The sequence below is a fragment of the Pyxicephalus adspersus genome, chromosome 6 (genome assembly GCF_032062135.1).
Source record: "Pyxicephalus adspersus chromosome 6, UCB_Pads_2.0, whole genome shotgun sequence".
Taxonomy (NCBI): Eukaryota; Metazoa; Chordata; class Amphibia; order Anura; family Pyxicephalidae; genus Pyxicephalus; species Pyxicephalus adspersus.
In genome coordinates this window covers 102,416,603-102,436,916 of record NC_092863.1, presented here as the reverse complement: position 1 = coordinate 102,436,916, position 20,314 = coordinate 102,416,603, and the positions used below count along the sequence as shown (strand labels likewise).

The following is a 20,314-nucleotide window of genomic DNA, read 5'->3' as shown; positions in this document are numbered from 1 at the left end:
TTTCCTATTCCAATAGATAGATAGATAGATAGATAGATAGATAGATAGATACCATAATGGCAATACCATTGAGTATTATGCAAGGTCCACCACTGCAGAAAATCCAGTAAATAATTCAAAATCCATTTTGCAATGGTTCATAAATCCATAAATTGTTGTGTACAATGACCAATATAGATGCTCCTATTAAACTGAAGGGGACCATGTACTTAAAACAGCCCAGAGCCAATGAAACAATGAGATGAACAATGAAAATGGGCCACAAACCTACAAATAGCTGTGTGCAAGGCCAGCTATACATGCTCCAATTAAATTACACAGGGATCCTAAAACCACAATAAATTATATATTGGGTAGATAAATGATGGACAGATGTATAGATAGATGGATAGATAGATAGATAGATGGATAGATAGATGGATAGATAGATGGATAGATAGATAGATAGATGGATAGATAGATAGATGGATAGATAGATGGATAGATAGATGGATAGATAGATAGATAGACAGACAGACAGACAGACAGACAGACAGACAGACAGACAGACAGACAGATAGACTTGTATGTATCATAGCAATATGATTTTTGCAACTACTATATGGGTATTCTGCAAGGTGTACCACTGCAACAAATCCACTACAAAATTGAAACATTGCATTTCACATCTTTCTGCAATGGTCCATAAAACCCCAAATGGTTATGCAGAATGACCCTTATACATGCACCAATTAAACCGCAGGGGAAGCATGTATTGAAAACAGCCCTGGGTCTATGGAACCATTAATCCAGTATGGGGTAGATAGATAGATAGATAGATAGATAGATAGATAGATAGATAGATTTTAGGGCACAAGGAGTACTCAAAGGCCTGAACGGGTATGAAAGGATGCTTCCAATATCTCATTGATTCCCCCGCCAGTCCGTAGACCATCACATCCAGCAGAAAGTTTGAGTCACACTTTAATCTGCGAATCCCCTTAGAGACTAAGGAGTTAAGTATGCTAATTAGCTCTCAGATAAACACCAGCATTAAATACACATTGGGCTGTTTGTACTCATAAAATCTGTAGCCTAGCGAAACTGGGACTCAAAAATGTCTTAAGCCAGCTAAAAATGTTATATGGCTTTATATAAACTTTTACAGTGTTTTATGGGCAGTGTCGTGCTTTTTAGTGCATGTGACTGGAAGTGCTGTGTGTGCACCCGCTGCGGCTTATGTGTACACTGCGAACATTGCAAAGGTAAACAGATAAAATATGAAACACCCCGCCGCAGGCAGCAATCTGCAATTCATCAAGAGGGACACAGACAAAAAAATAAAAGGATTGAGCGACTCAACTTCGGACAAGTTATTTAACTTCATCGATGGGACCAGCCCAGTAAAAGTAAGCTGTGCAATACATGTAACTCCCATTCCAGTATTTACCCAATTTTATTGGTGGCTATGATATTCTCTGATCGCTGATCACTATAGACCACAAACTTATACAGTCTTTTCACTTACTTTAGCATTGATGCTTCTCCACCAGCCACATGGATTGATGACAGAGGTATGGTAGGGCATGGTCAATGCTGACTGCTGACACCCCTGACTGGCCTATCACAACTTGGATTTGTCTTAAACTGGCCAATCCATGGTAGTTGGATTTTCACCTTGTGAAAGTTCACCTTGTGACCTGGTAGTGGGGTTATTGCAAAGTCCTCCAATGCTCCTCCCACCAACACTGCCAATTGGCAGATGTATTACCTATGTATGGTTTCCATCATTAAACGTAGTATCCCTAAACTAATCTTCGTTCCAGGCAGACAGATTTGTAGCCCAAGGTAAGTAATATAATATAGGTTTATCTATCACTAGTGTTAACCATCTCAACAAACTTCAGCCACAAGGAGTTTGGATATCCTGCACCTCGGGTTGCAAATCTGTCACCAGGACCGGAACACTAGTCCACATTTGGCTCTCCAAATAGGATTCAAGGTAGAGATTTGGAATGATATCTGAACTACCTCAACTTGGGTTCTGGACAAAATGTAGGTGATAGTTGCTTGCCAAGTAATCTAATGCCAACAACTACTGTGGTAGCAACCAGCTCCCAACTGTTACTAGTAAAATGCATTCCAAATAATGGTTGTCATCTAATGAGGATACTGGAAGTACCAGCTTCAAATAGGAAGCTAGCATACTAGTTTACTCAGCAACCAGCATTTTCTTTTGCTGGTGGCTAATTATGGTGGCACGAGCTAACTTTAAAAACACACGAATGCCAGATTGCTGGAATCAACACTAATCTCACCAGCATGTTCATAACTTGCTTTAACTTTGTCCTATACCCCTAGCGTTTAGCCCACAGACCCCATACCACCAAGAGGTAGGGCTACCACTATAAAGAGAAGCAGAAACACCCGCTTTAAAAGGTTACAGAACAATAGTCAGGACTTGGGGACCTTTAGCTTTGGTTGCAGGAATATATTTTGGACAAGCTGAGGGGAGCTTCTGGAATCTACTGGCTAAGGTGTGAATATTTACACTAACACCACTCCTCATGGCTTCCTAAATTTTAGCCCTTGGCTGTAACTCTGTCCTTGCTGACCGGGCAAGTAAACTTTGTACAGGCTGTGTGAAGGCCTTGGGTCCCTGTAGCTTGTTGGCCAGGCAGACTCGGGTATCTACAGAACTGCAATCTTTTTTTTTACTGAAGCTCTCCTTTATACACATTTTAGTAAAATATAAAAATTAGATAACTTCTGTCTGGGTTCTTGATTATGTGTACGATGCATCCAGTGTCAGAGAGGAACAGTGTCTGCCAAAAAGCTGCTGGAAGCCACATCAAAGGCTGCAGAAAGAAACTTGTACCTCTCAGGCAACTGCTTAGGAATCTTTGAAGTGAAGGATGGCCTGGGTCATCTGTTGGGGTGGCTTATGCACAATAAACAGAGCAGACTTGACTAAGCAGTAGCAAATTTGGGCAGAAGCTAAACAAACTACAGCTATGGGCTTCACAATCTCCAGGGACCTCCTGATCCACAGGGGGCCTTCTAGCTCTTGATGTTTCAAGTTTTTTTTACATTGTTTGTTAGAGGATGTACAGGAAGAGGGAACGTTACATAGTGTTTAAATATTTGATTGCTTACATTATTGGTTGGAGTGCAAAATTAGTATTTCCTTATCTGTGTTTTAGCTGTTTGTCTGGAGTATGGCCTTAAAGACCACCAAACCCACCCGCTACCCATTTAGCCAATATGGTTGAAACGTAATTTTAATATTAATTGCACCAACATATTACACAGCGTTCTACAAAGTTCATAGTCATGTCACTAGCAAAGCGCCTCGCAATCTAATGTCCTTACCATAGTCATATGTCAATAATTCAGTCTAAGGTCAATTTTGAGGGGAACCAAATCAATCTAACTGCATGTTTTTGGAATGTGGGAACAATCCTACGCAAACAGGGGGAGAATCTGCAAAAACCATGCAGAGTGCCCTGGCTGAGATTTCAACCTGGGATCTAGCGCTACAAAGGGCAGAGTGCTAACCACTGAGCCACCACGCTGCCATGATATGAGAGCGTTATTAAAAAAATCTACATTGAATCAAAGGCTTGGCGCTAACACTTACTCAGGAAATATACATGGAGTAGGGGACTGAGATTTAAATTTGTGGACATCTTGGGCAAAAATTTGTGCACCTGTCCCCGACTCTCCTGCCAGATCATTGAGCGACTGTGAGATAACAACCGCTGCTTTTTTGTAAAGTAAAGATACAATGGAACCCTTCCCGCTCATCCTTCCCCTTTCCTTCTTCTGTATATCCCTTGTTCATTCCCACTTTCACTCATCGTTTCCAGCGTCAATGATCTATAAGTAACTTTGACCAATGTCTCCCCATTGCCGCTGCAGTTTAAAAGATGTTAAAACTTTCAAGTATGCCTAAAAGTCCTCAAGCCACAAGCAGGTTAAAAAAAAATCAAAGCGGATCATTAGCTGCTAGTCCAAAAACAAAGGGCCGACGCGTGGAAAAGGCCACCTTATAGCTTATTTACTACTAAACGCTGCGCCTCGCCTGCAGTTTTCCTTTAACGTATCTCCTGATGGATTATGATTGCTCGTGGTGGAGCCGATTGGCACTGTGTCCGTCCATTGTGGAGCGTAGCCTGCAGTGAACCTTGAGAGTGTTTACTGGGAAAGGCAGTTTGTGTGCGAGAAATAGAGAACGAGAGAGGGAGAGACAGCCACTGGGCAATGCCACACGCCTGGACGCTGATATCCTAAAGATTATATTGATGATGTAATAAAAATTCACTTACTCTGTTTAGCTGCACTGGGGCAAGTAGACACAGATTAGAGGAAATAACGTCAAGGAGGATAAATAATAAAAGCTCGGGGAGAACGGCTGAGCAGTCTTAGTTCATTACATCGGTTGGCAGGCATGAGGGAATGAGTCTGACCGCCTTGCAAAGAGCCCTTGTTTTAAAGTGAACCTGTCCCTTGTTTTAGGAAAAGCCTGTCGCTGATACTGACACAGGAAAATTACATAGAAAAGGGGACCAATTAAGAAAAGGTACTTTACCCATTGCTGCAGGGGCCCCAGAAAATCCCAACGTGCTCACAGAAAGCATTTTCTAACAGAGCAGAGGGACATCTCCCGGAAAACCAACAAGGAGATGCTGGCTGCCTCTTTGTAAACTGAAAATGTTTCAAATGGAATTCTTAGTGTTTAACAATGAATATTTTTGGATCCTCCATTTATTGCAATATGCATCATATGGTCATAAGTAGGTGGAACTTTGTCCAAATGATGGAATTTCTGTGTCTTTAGTGATGCTACAACATACAAAGATATTTTGGACAGTTGTGGTCTTCTAATTTTGAGGAACAGTTTGGTGAAGGCTTTTTTCTGTTTCATCATGATAAAGATGGTATGACCAGAACAGTTTGGAAGAACTCAAGTATCCTTCACAGAGCCCTGAGCTCAACCATATTGAAGACCTTGAGTTGAAGGACCAAGTCAGGTTTCTCATAAAATATCAGTACCTGACCCCACAAGTTCCAACAAACACCCACATCATTGTGTGGAAAGCCTTCCAAGAAGGAAGAGGACTGTTTGAGCCACACGGGACAGGGAACCAATGGCATTAGTCTTTGCCACATTGGAAACTCATCCCACACTCCCATGCATTTAATCTCCACGCAGATACATTCTTAGATAGAAACAAGACCCATGCATGTAATTCCTCTAGGAGTACGGTGCACTCCATGCAGATAATTTTCCCAGGGGCAATCTTCATGCAAATAATGTGCTTGGTAGGAACATAAAAGTACCATGCAGATAATTCCCCCTAAGTGGAAGCATACATATTCATGCAGCAAATTCTCAAATGGGAAGCATTTATTAACAAGCATTGGGCCATACGAGCTCCATGCATAAAAGTTTTCTATGGAGCCATACAATCTCCATGCACATAACACCCCCTCTCGGAGCGAATAAACTCCATGCAAATAACATTCCTGGTGGAATTTACAGTCTGCATTTACATAATTCCCCTCTTGGAAACATACAGTCTTCATGCAGATAATGCCCCTGGTGGAAACATGCAAACTGCATGCTGGTAGATTCATCTGCAGAGGCAAGCAGATTACATGCAAGTAATTTTATTTGTGCTAACATACAAACCTAATGCCTTTGACTAGGGCAAGCTCAATGCAATTCATTTTTCTAGTTAGAGCATATCAACTCCATGCAGATACGGTCCATGGCAGAGCATTCAAAATCCATGCGGATAATGTCCTTCATGGGACATACAGATTCCATGCAGATATTCTCCCCAATAGGGAATGCAAATTCCATGCAGAAACTTTCTTGGTAACACATTCTAAATCCATGCATATAATGCTTCTAATGGAACAGTTAATCCTCACAATTCTGCTCTCAGGGAGAGATGAATTGAATACTCCAAAAATCAAAGGGGGATATACTACAAATACCCACTGGTGACCATTTTTCTTGAAGTGATGCTTTTTGCATGCTATTTCCCCTACAATGCTGTGCTGTGCAGAATAGGTGTTGTTCTTATGTTATTTGATAGATCATCTTCCTCCATATCCCATGTCAGAGTTACTTACCTGGATCAGGTTACAGTAATATTTCTTTCTTATTTGCTTCTCAATGCTTATCTTTGATAGGCCTTTTATATCATTATGGTCATATTTACAATAAATATCCCTTGTTATCCTACTACAAAGGTTCACACTCTTCCCATCATACATTGACTCTGAACCCTTCTTGTCACCCCGCCATACCCTGTAGAACCTTTGCACAGCCATGGACCACTATTGGAAAGCATGGACCATTAGGAAACTTAGCCTGAAGATCTGTCCATATGGCTACTATGAATTTCCTGGGGATCAGCGCCAGAGCGGAACACAGCAATTGATACTGAATAGGGTTTATATGTATTTAATTATGAATATGTGTGTTCCGCCACTGCTGCTACTCTAAATTCTTTCTTGCTCCGTCTCCATCTAATGTACATGTAGACTTTTTATATTAGGAAAGGCCTCTAAAAATACCAAACATATCAACCTGTCAAGCTATTTGTGAAGAGATCAGCTCGACTCAATTACTCCCTCTCTTGGTCTAAAATTAGCTCTCCCTTCCGTAGCTGACACTTTAATTGCTTATGTGTTTGTGCAGCATTAGGGCCCTGGCAGGGAAAAAAGGGCATTTAAATGAGCATCAAGCTGTATGGAGATGCCTAATGTAGTCTCATCCTCAATCCTTCACAATGACAGTTCTTCTGACTCACCAACAATTCTCAGCTGCGGGAACCATGAGTGTGAAGAGTGTGGTCAGCATTCTAGCTGCACAGAGCTAGAATTTTGGGTTCGACTCAAAGATAACCCATCTGTAATGGGCATTAAAAGAATCTGCAGCTCCAGATGGTATAATGATGAAGCAGAATCTATTAGGAAAGGTGTGTGGGTTGTTATTCACTTTGATTCTCTTCTTGTCTTAATTGAGATACTAGCTCAGTGTTGGGCTGTAGGGTACCCAATATATCACCTACCTAGACCTGTCAATTATAAAGGATTATGTTTTTTTTCATTTAGCCCCTTTGTTATTTTACTAAATGTGAGTAACAATTACAAGCAACTCAAGCAAGAGACTAGAGGACTCTCAAGGCTGGAGGTAAGGGATCCAATAACTTACAATAGTCTCATGGTTCACCAAGGTAAGCCACATATTAAAGCATATTTGCAACTAGAGTAAGTATTTTTATTGGCTGGGGGTTATCAGGAGATGAGACTGCCCCGAAACCACCAATCAAAGAGAAAGCTATTATGGTGGTGGGCATTCTCATTGCCTGCCGATGACCACCAGCCAATGCAAATGCTCCATTTTTACTGACAATTAACATCCTATTCTTTTCAGTAGTAGCATGAGTGAATGTAACAAAATAACAAAAAACAAACTTCATTTAGCTCAATGTGAATATTTAATTCTAAATTGCATGTAATCTTGAAATCAGGCCAAATCTGAACAACGCTACTTATGACCAACATGTAAGCTACCTCTGGCTCGTATTATCAGTTCGGCACATAATTTGGGTTCCTTATGGCCCACAGCTGTCAGGCATACTGGAAAAACAGCACAAGGATCCAAAATGTCTATCAACCCTCTTTTTTTTTTGTCCCATTGTCCATATTGGTCGAATATGTAGAATAGTACTTACGATGAACATGTCAACTACCTCTGGCTTGTATTATCAGTTCAACACATGATAGAATTTGGCTTCCACCCACAGCTGCCCCCTGCCAGAACACTGGAAAAACAGCTCAAGGATCTGAATTGGCCATCAACCCTCTATTTTTGTCCCAGTGTCCACATTGGCAAACAGTGTCTAGATTGATATGGAGTTGAAGGTGTATAAGCAGGGATGGGGTCAAGGTCATGGTGGTGGCTTTGTAGTGAACTCTCAAACTCACCACCCATGACTTATCATTTTATTTTTTTTGGTCTTTCCTGTTTTACCTGTGATTTATGATTTTTACACTTACTGCAAAACTGTAAAACAACAAAGTAAAAATAAAAAAATATTAGGTAAAAATGTCTCTTGACCCAGAAATCATGAACTTTGGTAATTTTACAAGGTAATCTATATATATTTTTTCTCTTCAGTTGGCTTCTACAATGTAGATATCACTTAACAGTTCATTATATTGGAAGAGATTTAAACCATCTGCTTTATTATACTTTTGCTTCTCGTGCCATGTTACTATGTGTTTCGCCCACTCTCTCTCTCTCTCTGCGCAGCCATCCATCTGGTGCAATACGCAGCATTATCACATATGGCGGGGCCAGTCTTGAATAATGACTGATACATCTGTAACAAGAATCCCTCAAAATTCAGCCCAGCTTAGAACTTTTCTCTACTCCAAGGTTAGTGCGCAAGTCCTTCTTTATCTTACACTTTATCCTATTTTTATTATGTATATAAATAACAACCAAGATTCCTCAAAGCTGACAAGGGATTTCAAAATGGCTCTGGATCAAATTGGCACTTCTTGATATTCTAAAAGGATATAGTCGTCAAGGAGCCATATTCTTGCTGCTCAAAAAATCCAGCCAGTGGTGCTTTTAAAACAGGAATCCTTCATATGTTAGCTCCAACTGTGGCCAACAATGGGTTGAAAATTTGACTATACCAAGAAAAGCGATCTGTTTTCACAGAATAAAACTCTTCTCTTTTCGAACTTCCTCTTCTTTCCTATTCTTTCTATTCTTTTTTAGAATCCACTTCCAATCCACTGTATGTGCTAGCCCAGAATTTCCAACCCAATCCTGAGCCTACTGGGCTGTTGACATTATTTTCAAGATGGCATCACCTATCAGCCATCTCTGGAACTTTGGATACCTATACATTGCAGGTTTTTACAGGTAAATAGCATGCATTAAATACATTAAATGCACACATAATCTTAAAGAAATATATGTTGTTGAAATATGTGGTTAGGTATCAGGGTCTGGTAGAGAACATTCATAATGCCATGCACTGTCAGCTGGTATGGTCAGTATGGGTGTGTATGCAAATACCTTGAAATACGTTTATATGTCCATATACATAAAGTATATTTGATTAAAATTGGTCAGACCAAGTCTATGAAGCAATAATGATGAGCACATGAACATATGTGCCCATCTGTGAAAGCTTAACACCAGAACGATTTGCAAAACACCAATTAGTGCAATAATTATTATTTTTCAATTGCTTCTAGTAAAAGTACATGATTTAGTCTTTTTGTCAATTTCCTACAATCCAACGCACAGCAATTCACAGGGAGGATCAACACTACAAGCCAGTCAGTCTCTGCTGCAGTGCACAAGTACTAACAGGGAACATGTTAGCCAACAGTTTGCCTAAATTGACCCTAATGTTCAGATTGATTCAGTAACCAAATTTTAATCCCATTGAAGTCCAGCACAGGTATAGTGTATGCCCCTGCCAAATCAGACAGTGGCCATTGATAGCCTGTGATTTTTCAGCAAGTGGATTGGCCTGGGCCAAACTTGTCATTGACCGGTATATTGTGCAACACCTAGAGATGGATATTTTGACTTTCCAAATGGAAGGGCATCCAAAAGTCCAATATAGAAGAAGGGACAATGTATCATTTATGAACGCTCCTCGGGCCAACGTATGCATGTAAGCTTTTCATAGGGGACGGTTGACGTGATTATGCTGTGTGGGCAATGACAGTTATTGCGTACAGCCCTGTCAATCCTGCCAGTGGACAATCACAGGCACAATGTACAAGTTACTTCTAACACCCAGGCATGCCAACAATTGATGTGAACTCTAACACTTGACCCAACCCTTGGACCTATAACAACGTATCACTCAAAACATTTATCGTAACCCTTACATTGAACCTTCCATCTGAACATAACACTTGGCCTTAGAAACCATAACAGTTAAAGAATACCCCTGAAACACCAATCCAATCTAACCCCAAGCCCATTCTCTAAGGTCACCAGGCCAGATCCACCAGTGTGTGCCCATTGGCATATCTCTTCCCAGGGTAAGTATTCCTAAGAATTTATAGTCACGTACCTGTTCAATTTTAGCTTGAAAGCGGTATAAATATGCTAAAGGTGATATAAGGAATGTTTACTGTTTTCTGGAAGTACTTTGTGTATAATGGCTAATTGTTTAGCGAAAACCCAACACTATGGGAAACAATGCTAACAAAAGATTCAAAACCAAAGGAAAATATAGCAAAGAAGCTTTACCATTGACATATCGGCTACATATTTTTTAATATTGCATGTTGTTTTCTTTCAATACTTGCACAGAATGATAAAGCAGGAAGCAGATGTTTGAACAATGCATGAAAGCCCTTAAAATGCTTATCTGTACATATGAAAATGAAGCACAGAAGGACAACTTGGCCCTTTCAATATGTCTATTTCAAGATGAAATGACTTTTTTTTTTTCAGGAATTCTGAGCTTAATAAAAATATAGATATAAGAAAATCGATTTTCCCAAACCAAGATTTGACCCAGATTGGGTAGATTAACATGGGCTTGGTTCTTTTGGAGTTCCCAAATTTTTTAGGGTCTTCTTTTTTACAGTGCTTAACCAATGGGTTGAAAAAGAAAGTGTTGGCTGAAAAGTGTCTTGGCAGAATATACATTTATATATTCATAAATACAAAGTACAAGTACAAAGTCTGAATTGGGGACTGGTTGCCCATGAATGCATATGAGGTCCTTGGGACACCTCACTCATTTCATTTATAGGGAGCAAGGCAATAAAGATATTCATATAAATCACTGACTATCTATTTGGGTCAAAGCGGTTGGCCAAAGGTTAAATGAATTAGTAAATAGGGAAATTTTCTGAGAAGGAAGACTTATTTGCTCCTCTTCTCTCCTTGCACCCTATTTACCATGAATTAACCTATGTAATGCTACATGCACTGCTGACAATTCATGCTTTTTGTATGGCAAATGAAGCAGAATGTAGACTATAATCAATAGGGGATATTGTCTAAAAGAATATGTTGCTTATATACTTGTGTTCTTCAACTGCAAGAAATTCATGTATGCATAATTTTCTTTCCTATTCACGAATACCAAATCATAACTATTGAAAATATTGGCAATAATTGGGCCAAATTACATAAACAGAATGCGTAATAAAAAAACATATTCAGATACAATTTCCCCATCAAGGACAGGAGGAAATGAGGAATCTTCCATGGTACTGTGTTAAAAACATCAACTTTTCTCCCAGCTTGATCTACAAATAAATGAGCAGCAATCACAGAATACACAACGTTATCAAGAAACATAAACATATGGTGATTATTCACAACTTTTGGAAAATATCAATGTACCATAACCAGCTTTCCCAATGTTACCCATTATCCTTCAGAAATTCTACATTCAACATGATTTATGTCATGGCACTGACTCTTCATCAATAACTAAAAGTAATAAAAGCTGCAGAACAAAATTATCTTAAGTCCAATAAATCACATCAGGAGTTAAAACGTTTTAGTCATGTGTTTTGGTGCAGATGACGCAGATAACGATGGAATAATGACGAACAATTAAAAAAATCAATCTGAGTGAAAGAAATATATGTAAATAGCTACCAAATTTTTCAAAACTGAAAAATTATTTGGTAGATATTAAGGTTTTGCCGGGATTCTTTATTGTGTTGATTGGCCGGATTATTTTTTATTTGGCTTTGGAAAGTTTATAGTTCATTTCCACCTAAGCTCAAAGAAACCAATCTTTATGATTTCCACATGCACAGATATACCCTTGACCACTTCGGAAAAACTCTGATCAACCCACCATAACATTTCAGATGGAAAGTGCAGCATAGGACAACAATCCAACAGCCCAAGGTCACCAAATAAAATCATGTATGGATGCCAGCTTAAAAAAAGAAAAATATCTTGCTCCATACATTTACCTTTTTCTAATTCTTTTATCACTAATAAGCTCCTAGAATCACATAAACTAACTTACTATGCCTAAACCTTTTTTAAACTGACCCCAAAAACTTATTTTCGATCCATAATGTCTCCATGTGGCCATATTTATTATGTCCGACATTGCCAGGAAGGTTTTCTTATCGTTCTGGGGCACGGAGACTAAACAAATCCTTGATAATTCCTTTTTAATGGTAAAAGAAAAAAATATCATGATATATGATCAGTTTTATGCATTAGGGCACATTTTTAGGTATACATTCCATGCATGTCAAATAATAAAAAAAAAAACATGAGGACCCCAAAACAAAAAAATTATACTTTACATGATAAGATGAGAATCTGGAAACCTAACGTTTAAATTTTTAATATGCACAATAATCGGTGCATGGAAGTGCCCATGTGTGTATGCACATGTGTATGGGGACATGCATGAGCAAAAGGGCATGAGGGTTCGAAAATGCAAAGTTACCCAAACGCAATGCAGTTTTTAACACACTTGTTACTGATTCACCTTACAATCTATATATATATATATATATATAAACATTTTTATACGTTACCTTTTTGTACTATGTATTAGCCAATCATATATGATGATTGGCTGTCTTTGGAAGAGACACCATATTACAATTTTCCAATCCACGAAAGAAAAAAAAGAAAGAGCTTTTAAACCACTAAAGTATCAAAAAGCATAAAATAAATTAAAAATCCCACTGTTCCCATATCATTTAAAACCAACATTATTTTGTATATCTTGGTTTGGCTACTAAGACGGCAGAACATGGATAAGCTCCAAATGTGCCAATGTACTATACACATAGAATATTTTATTTATAACTTTTTTCCCAAACTTTAACATTCCCATGAGTTTTTTAATGATGATTGATTTTGATTGATATTTTTATCCATGTGCAGTCAGAACATGGCCGTGATAATTATATTGCCTACATAATAATGGGTACTGTAGCTATCCAAATAAGAATTGAATTATAAACTGATGACTTATAACTGAATTATTAAACTGAAAAATACCATATTCATTGATTTCTATTCTTTTTTAAAATTCAGGCAAGTGCAAAAGAAAAAAAAATCAAAAGGGACGATGTATGTAAAAAAAATTTCCAGCTAAAAAATTTCCGGCATCTGATTGGTTGCTGGTTATAGCATCTGGAGCAACGCTGTTTGCCTTAAATAATCCTATTTGTATTTCCTGACTGCCTTCGACATGACAGAATTTCACTGACAAAATGCCACCCTGTGGTAGTAAAAACTCTTTATCGAATTACATTTAGTGCAACAAAAAAACAAAAATTGCCAGAGGAGATTATAATAAGATAGATAAAACATGTATGTATGTATAACCTATGCTACGCAGGGAAGCTGGAATTTTATTAAAAAATAAAACAAAAATAAACATTACAATAAATGTTGCAAAATCAAGCTAAAAATTTTTGAAAATAAAAAAAAGAATGCATAGAAATATGATATTAAGATCTTCAGCTCTTTGCCAAGTTCTTTCTTTAACCCATTAGATTTTGGTGGATTTTTGAAAATAATTTAATTCTGTGAATGAGGGACCAAAATCAAAAGAAAGAGCTTTGCATGAAATAAGAGTAAGGTCAGGCTACAAGCCAATTTGCAGATGTTGAAGTCAATGGAATCCTTGCACGAGTTGAGTCTAATAATAATTATCCTCGGGTCCTAATCAATATTTTTGGATAGTCAGTGCAGGAAAAATCACCTGTTAATGACTGTTCTCCGATATCTACAGCAAATCTGTAGACTTGTTAAATGGTGTCTACGTGGATCCAAGGCTTTTTTTATTATTATTTATTTAGGGATTTGGACGGCTGCAGATTTTCTTTTTGTGTGCTCATGCTATTAAACAAGAGCAAATGACTCAAAAATAAATGATAATAATAATAAAAAAATAGAACTGCCAAAAATAAAGCCTAAATTGTGTGAAACTTAAATATGAACTCACACATACATACAGCACATATCCACATACACCTGAAATTCCCCAAATTTATTTGTTTATATAAAGTTATGCTGCCTCAAAAAACAGGGGAGCTCTGAAGACCTAACGATTCACTCAATGAAGCCCAGAAAAGAGCTGCCTGTAAATTAATCATTGCATTCATTCACACTTCGATTACTCAACTTAGAGAGAGCTTTGACCAGGAGCAATTTGACGGTATTCTTCTGACCAATCAGCCCTCAGAAAGGCAAATAGGTTTCCGATTCGGTGGCATACCCAAAAAAATAAAAAAACGCACTCTACTGCAGAAATTGCAGATGCCTCATCTTATGGGAACATAATCCAAAATGTGAAAAGCTTTTACTGCTATCATATCCAAAATTTGGTTTGCTGGTGTTACTGAAATGTAAAATATTTACAGCATGGAAGGAAGCAAAAAGCGAAGAGAGAAGTTGAGGGAAAGGAGGTAGAGGTAGGTAGGAAAGAAGGATGGAAGAAAAGAAAGGAGAAAAAGAAAGGGATGGAGGGAGGAAGGTGGGAAAGGTGTATGAGTAGAAGGAATAAAGGACGGAAGGGGAAGGAAAGAAGAAAGGAAGGGAGGGCGGATGGATGGAAGAAGGGAATGAAGGAAAAGGAATGGAAGAAGAGAGGAAAGATTGAAAGTCATAAGAGATGAAAGGTTATGGAAGGAAGTAAGGAAGGAACAAAGAAAGGAAATAATGAGATATAATAAGGAAATAATAAGTGGATGTAAGAAAGGGAAGGAAAGATGGAAAGATTTAAGAGGGGAAGAAGCAGTGAAGGAATGAAGAAAAGAAGGAAGAAAAGAAAGAAGGAAGGGAAAGTGGGCAGGTGTAAGGAACCAGTTCCAATGTATATTTATTTTTTTGTCTTCTGACAACTACTTTCCAAAACTATCCAAAATGACCATGTCAGCCCCCGAGTTCTTGGTAATTATTTCTAGAATAAAATTGTAAATTTTGACTTCTAGCAAACACCAAGGCCCACATTGGAATAACATTACGTAAAACCCCCATCTGAAGTTAAAGGTTATTAATTTTGGATGAAGCTTGGTACAACAACCTTATTATTGTTCACTGCCTGAATCCAGCGTTGTAGAGAACCAGGGACCCTGGTTACCCATTCTCTCCTCTCCGTCATCTTTTTGTCTACAGCATTGAGGATTAGATGGCCTATTAACATGTTTGAGTGTTCTTGATACATTTTGTCGGGGAGTTACAAGTAGTACTGCATATTCAGAGCTGTTAAACTGACAGGATAAAGACAACCTATAGCAGGTGTCTGCTCAATCTTTTTTTTTTTTTGATTGTAATACTTGATTGGTCTACCTTTTAAAGCTTAGCATCAGTAATAAAACCTGACTTTCTATTGTGAAGGTCCTATATTTAGATTATTATAATTGAAAATTATGATACTAAATACCATTTCAAATTGCCTTTTGAATAATTTTAAAGGTAATGCCTAGGAATATGGCTGCCCAGAGAGCAGTAACATTTAGGTCTCTCAGTAGTCAGTCTGGAAGCGCACGAGGAGAGTGATATCATGCAAGCGTGAAGTTATGAATGAATTGGCCAACATTTTAACTGTCATTAACTAGCTCCATTGGTGGGTGGGTCAATGCTGATTTATCACAGGGGGGGGGGTAGTAACTACAGCACATCAACGCATTGACTGAATGAGCCAACCCAACCAAAGAAAAAAATTCTTAGTAGTATATTGAACAGATTAACAAAGATTTAAATAAATGCTGCGTCATTAAATACCCTTTACCCATCACCATTGACTTTTAATTATACTTAGAAGAGTTTGAAACATGCCATGCAATGTTACAACACAACTCTTGCCTATATCACCCTTCCATCTATATGATAAGAGGGTTAATTCCAATTTAAAGTTCCCTCTAGGGTCGTTGACAATAAATAAGCTTAACTGTCTAAAGTTTAATGCACTTGGAGACGGAATTAATTGTCAGATTTGGAATGTGTGCTGTTTCTAAGGTGGCTCCAGGAGAATATATCACCAGCTAATTAGCAGGCCATTAATCAATACCGAAGAGCGATAAATATTTGGCTATTTTTTCCCCCTCATTACTATACCTATTGTGAGTGGCAGGTTCAATGTGTCCAAAAATCAGCAGAGGATTTTTTTTTTTAGCAAAGGTAATTTTAAGAGACAATAGAAATAGACGGAGCTGCTAACAGCTTCTGAACCATGTCACACAAAGCCTGTACTTTCTTTTTCCTCTTACGTTGCCGGTCAAGAAAGGACTGGAAGCCTCACACAAACCTCATTCTTCACACACTTGTCATGGTTAGACCTTGCAACAATTAATCACTAGGGGCAAGCAAGTAATTTCTTCTGCTTGCCAGAGGCACATTTTTATCAGGATTAGCTAATAAATCAGATATACCCTGAAATGAGTAATAAGACTTTGAACTGTTCTCAATCTAGTGAAGCCTTTGCTGTTGACTTGGTAGTGATAAACTTATAGTTTAGGATTCTAGGAATGTTTTTTACCCTCTTCTACCGCCACAGGTTGAAGTAAGCAACCATTGGGTAAGGTTAACCCTTAATAAGACCTTGGGTTATCTAAATAGTTCCTTTCAATCATACAATGTCACCATTGATCCCACAAAGCTCTTGAGAATCACCACGAGTGGACCATCAACTTCTACCATCAACTGTACCGGCCTTAGCTAATTTATCAGCTTTTATCGATAGCCACCCATGTACAAAAGGGCGTGTTGGCTTCCCTAAGATGAAAAATATATTATTTTTCTTTCATTTACTTGTGATATAAAATGCATGAGTGCCATATTTTAATGTTGAGATCCTGCAACACTAGAAGAGATTGCAGTTTGTAATTCCACAAGGCAGCTGTGTATGTTCAAATGTAACGCACAAATGTGAATGCCGCTGTGCGAGATCAGCGTGCCAATCTATCCAGGAGAAAGCATTACCTTGCAATAGCTGAGTGGCTCCCTATTAGTACATACTAACACATCATTTCAAGCCCCCAAAAGATGTTTTAATTTTTATGTTTTAGTATGGATTCAAGCTCCACATCATGAAATATATAGAAGTTACATGGCTATCAAAGGCTGCCAGGCAACGGGCAATGATATCCACATGGTGGAGAAATACTACAGGCAAGCTTTTACTGCTGTTTATGTAATATCAGTGACAAAGAATTCTTTCAATTCTTCTGAATAAAAGCAATCACAACTACAATAAAATGATATTTGCTATTTTCTTCTAGAACATAATTAAGGGCTACAGACCATTTTTATTTTTAACGTCATTTGTTAAGCAGATGCACATACAGAGATGTATCAGCTGATCGTAAAATCCTTTTCCCTCCTTTCTTGACACACATTAGCAAGTTTAAATGTATTTTGGCCTTTCCCCAGGAAAGCACAGCAGTACAATACTTTTCACAAAAGCATTTAAACAAAGGGCCCCTGCCTGCTTCTGTCAATGTCTGTCAATGGTTAAAAGAAAGTTATAGTAAAATCCAGATCCCCTAGGAAGCAGTATGCCTATGCTGTTCTCCTTTCTTCCCTTCACCCATCAGCTTCCCTCTCTCTCTTTCTCCTTCCCAGATGTGCAATACAAAGTTAAAGGAGCCGGTTCAGCACTGCTACGGCGGACAGCTCCTCAGCTCGCTTTGCCTAAGCTAGCAATTTGCTCACTCAGTCCAGGTGGACAGCAACCTCTCAAAGAAAGCAAAGCAAGACAAGGATTTATCTACAGCAACCCATGCTTGCCTTTCTACTTCCTTTCTTGTGGATATGTGAAATATTAAAAAATACTGGCATGGTGCTAATGCTGTTAATCCATCCTTTCCAGTTCCTATGGGGCTTTTTGCTTATTAACCATTAAAACCACATCTGATGCTGATGTTCTCCAGATGCTTACTGACCATCTTAAAGGCTGTCAAGATGTGTAGCCACCTAGTAAGGTAGGCTATAGATATATAAGAAGTCCCAGTTCTACAGCTCCTTGCAACCCCCAAATACGGCAGATCTAGGAAAACCCTACTTCTACAGCTCAGTTCCATCTACAGCTTATCCTACCCCCCAGATGTGCAACCACCTAGTAAGGCAGATCCTTACTAGGATCCTTAGAAAAGGTCCTACTTTTAAAGCCCAGTTCCATTCACAGCTCTTCTTATACCCTCCAGATGGGGCCCCTGCATAGTAAGGCAGATATATATATATATATATATATATACTTCCCCAGCTCTGTTCCATCTACAGCTCTTCTATCCCAAAGGTTCCAAATAGTATGGTAGCCTCACTTCTCCAGCTCAGTTCCATGCACAGTTCTTCCTATCCCCCAGATGTGCAGCCACCAACTAAGGCAGATATAGAAGGACCTACTTCTCCAGCTGAAATCCATCTACAGCTCTTCTTATCCCCTCCAGAAGTGCAACCACCTACGTAGGCAAATATAGAAGGTCCGACTTCTATAGTGTGTTATATCCCCAAAATATGTGCAACCGCTTACGAAGGCAGATATAGAAGCACCTACTACTACAACTCCTCATATCCCCCATACGTGCAGCCACCTAGTAAGGCAGATGTAGAAGGACCTAATACTACATCTCTTTATATCTTCCCAGATGTGCAACCACCTACTAAGTCAGATTCAAAAGCACCTACTACTGGAGTGCATTATATGCCCCATATGTGCAGCCACCTGGTAAGGCAGATATAGATCCCTATTACCACAGCTTTTTATATCAGCCCAGATGTGCAGTTACCTAGTAAGTCAGATATGAAAGGACCTAATACTACAGCTCTTTATATCCCCTATATGTGCAACCAACTACGAAGGCAGATATCGAAGGACCTACTGGTCCAAGTCAAATCCATCTAAAGCTCTTCCTATACTCCCAGATGTGCAGTTACCTACTAAGTCACATATAGAAGCACCTACTACTGCAGATTTCCCTATCCCCCCAGACGTGCAGTTACCTAGTAAGGCAGATATAGAAGCACCTACTACTTCAGCTTTACCTATCCCCCCAGACGTGCACTTACCTAGTAAGGCAGATATATTAGGACCTAATGCTACAGCTCTTTATATCCCCCCAGATGTGCAATTACCTAGTAAGGCAGATTTAATAGGACCTAATGCTACAGCTCTTTATATCCCCCCAGATGTGCAGTTACCTACTAAGTTTGATATAAAAGGACCTACTTCTCCAGCTCAAATCCATTTACAGCTCTTCCTTTGCTCCCAGATGTGCAGCCACCTACTTAGTCTGATATAGAAGGACCTAATACTACATCTCTTTATATCCCCCCAGATGTGCACCTAGTAAATCAGATATAGAAGCACATACTACTCCAGCATCTTTATATCCCCTATATGTGCAGCCACCTAGTAACACAGACCCATTTCTCTTCTATAGATGGACCCCCTTCTCCTCTACCCCAAGCAAGTAAATCTAGCTTTTATCAATTCTTTCTAATTCTCCCCACTCCATGTTCAGCACCAAAGCCCAGGACAGCTCCAATCCCTCAGCCCACACAAAGTTCCATGCATTCTAGTGGTTAGTTCAGCACCATGGCCAGCTCCCCTTGTCTCCCAGCACCATCCAAGCTTCCCCCAGCATGCCCACATGTGCCAAGCAGCAGAAAGTTAAGGAGATGGTGGGGCTGACCTTTGTGCATGCCCGTGAACCTGTCCTTCAGTACTGTCAGCTCATAGATCTTGCCGAACTCCTCAAACAGGGGCTTCAGGTCCTTCTCGTCCAGATTGCGAGGGATCTGCCCAATGAAGAGCTTGATGGCATCATGATCCTTCATGGGGATGGTGGAAGTGGGACTGTGGTTTAATCCGTTCATGTGCCCGTTGGGGTTGTTGCTGTGATTCAGGCTGCTGTTGTCTGCTTGTCCGTTTGCTAACGTGGCCATCTTTATATACATAGAGGATCCTGTTGGCTTTTCTCTCTGTGACACGGTGTTCCTCTCTCTGGCACACATACACTCTCTCTGCCTCCCCCTCTCTCAGCCTGCTCTGATTGGGAATTTTTTTTATACATTGAACAGACAGGATCTGTGTCCTTTCCGTTTAAACAGGCAGGAGCAGCTCAAGTCCCAGGCAGACATGGGGGGTGGGGTGGGGGGGTTTGCTGTCTCTTCTTTCTCTAGGCACACAAGGAGCCTATCAGCCTGGGCTTCATTGGTACCTTCCAGCCCCTGCCTAGAAATACCAGCTATTCAATCTCCATTGTGCCCAGTGAGCAGGGGGCCATGCAAGCTAACATTTTGCTGCAAGATCCTTCTTTTTTC

At 39.3% G+C, this 20,314-nt stretch overlaps 1 protein-coding gene across 1 annotated transcript in view; it reads right to left on the bottom strand.

The window, feature by feature from the left end:
- Positions 1-20,073, bottom strand: part of CELF4 (CUGBP Elav-like family member 4) — a 700,213-nt gene extending 680,140 nt beyond the window's left edge. Inside the window, 1 exon segment of the mRNA XM_072413517.1 lies at positions 19,684-20,073. Coding sequence (XP_072269618.1) covers positions 19,684-20,005 — 322 coding nt within the window. The 5' untranslated portion in view covers positions 20,006-20,073.
- Positions 20,074-20,314: the final 241 nt, after the last annotated feature.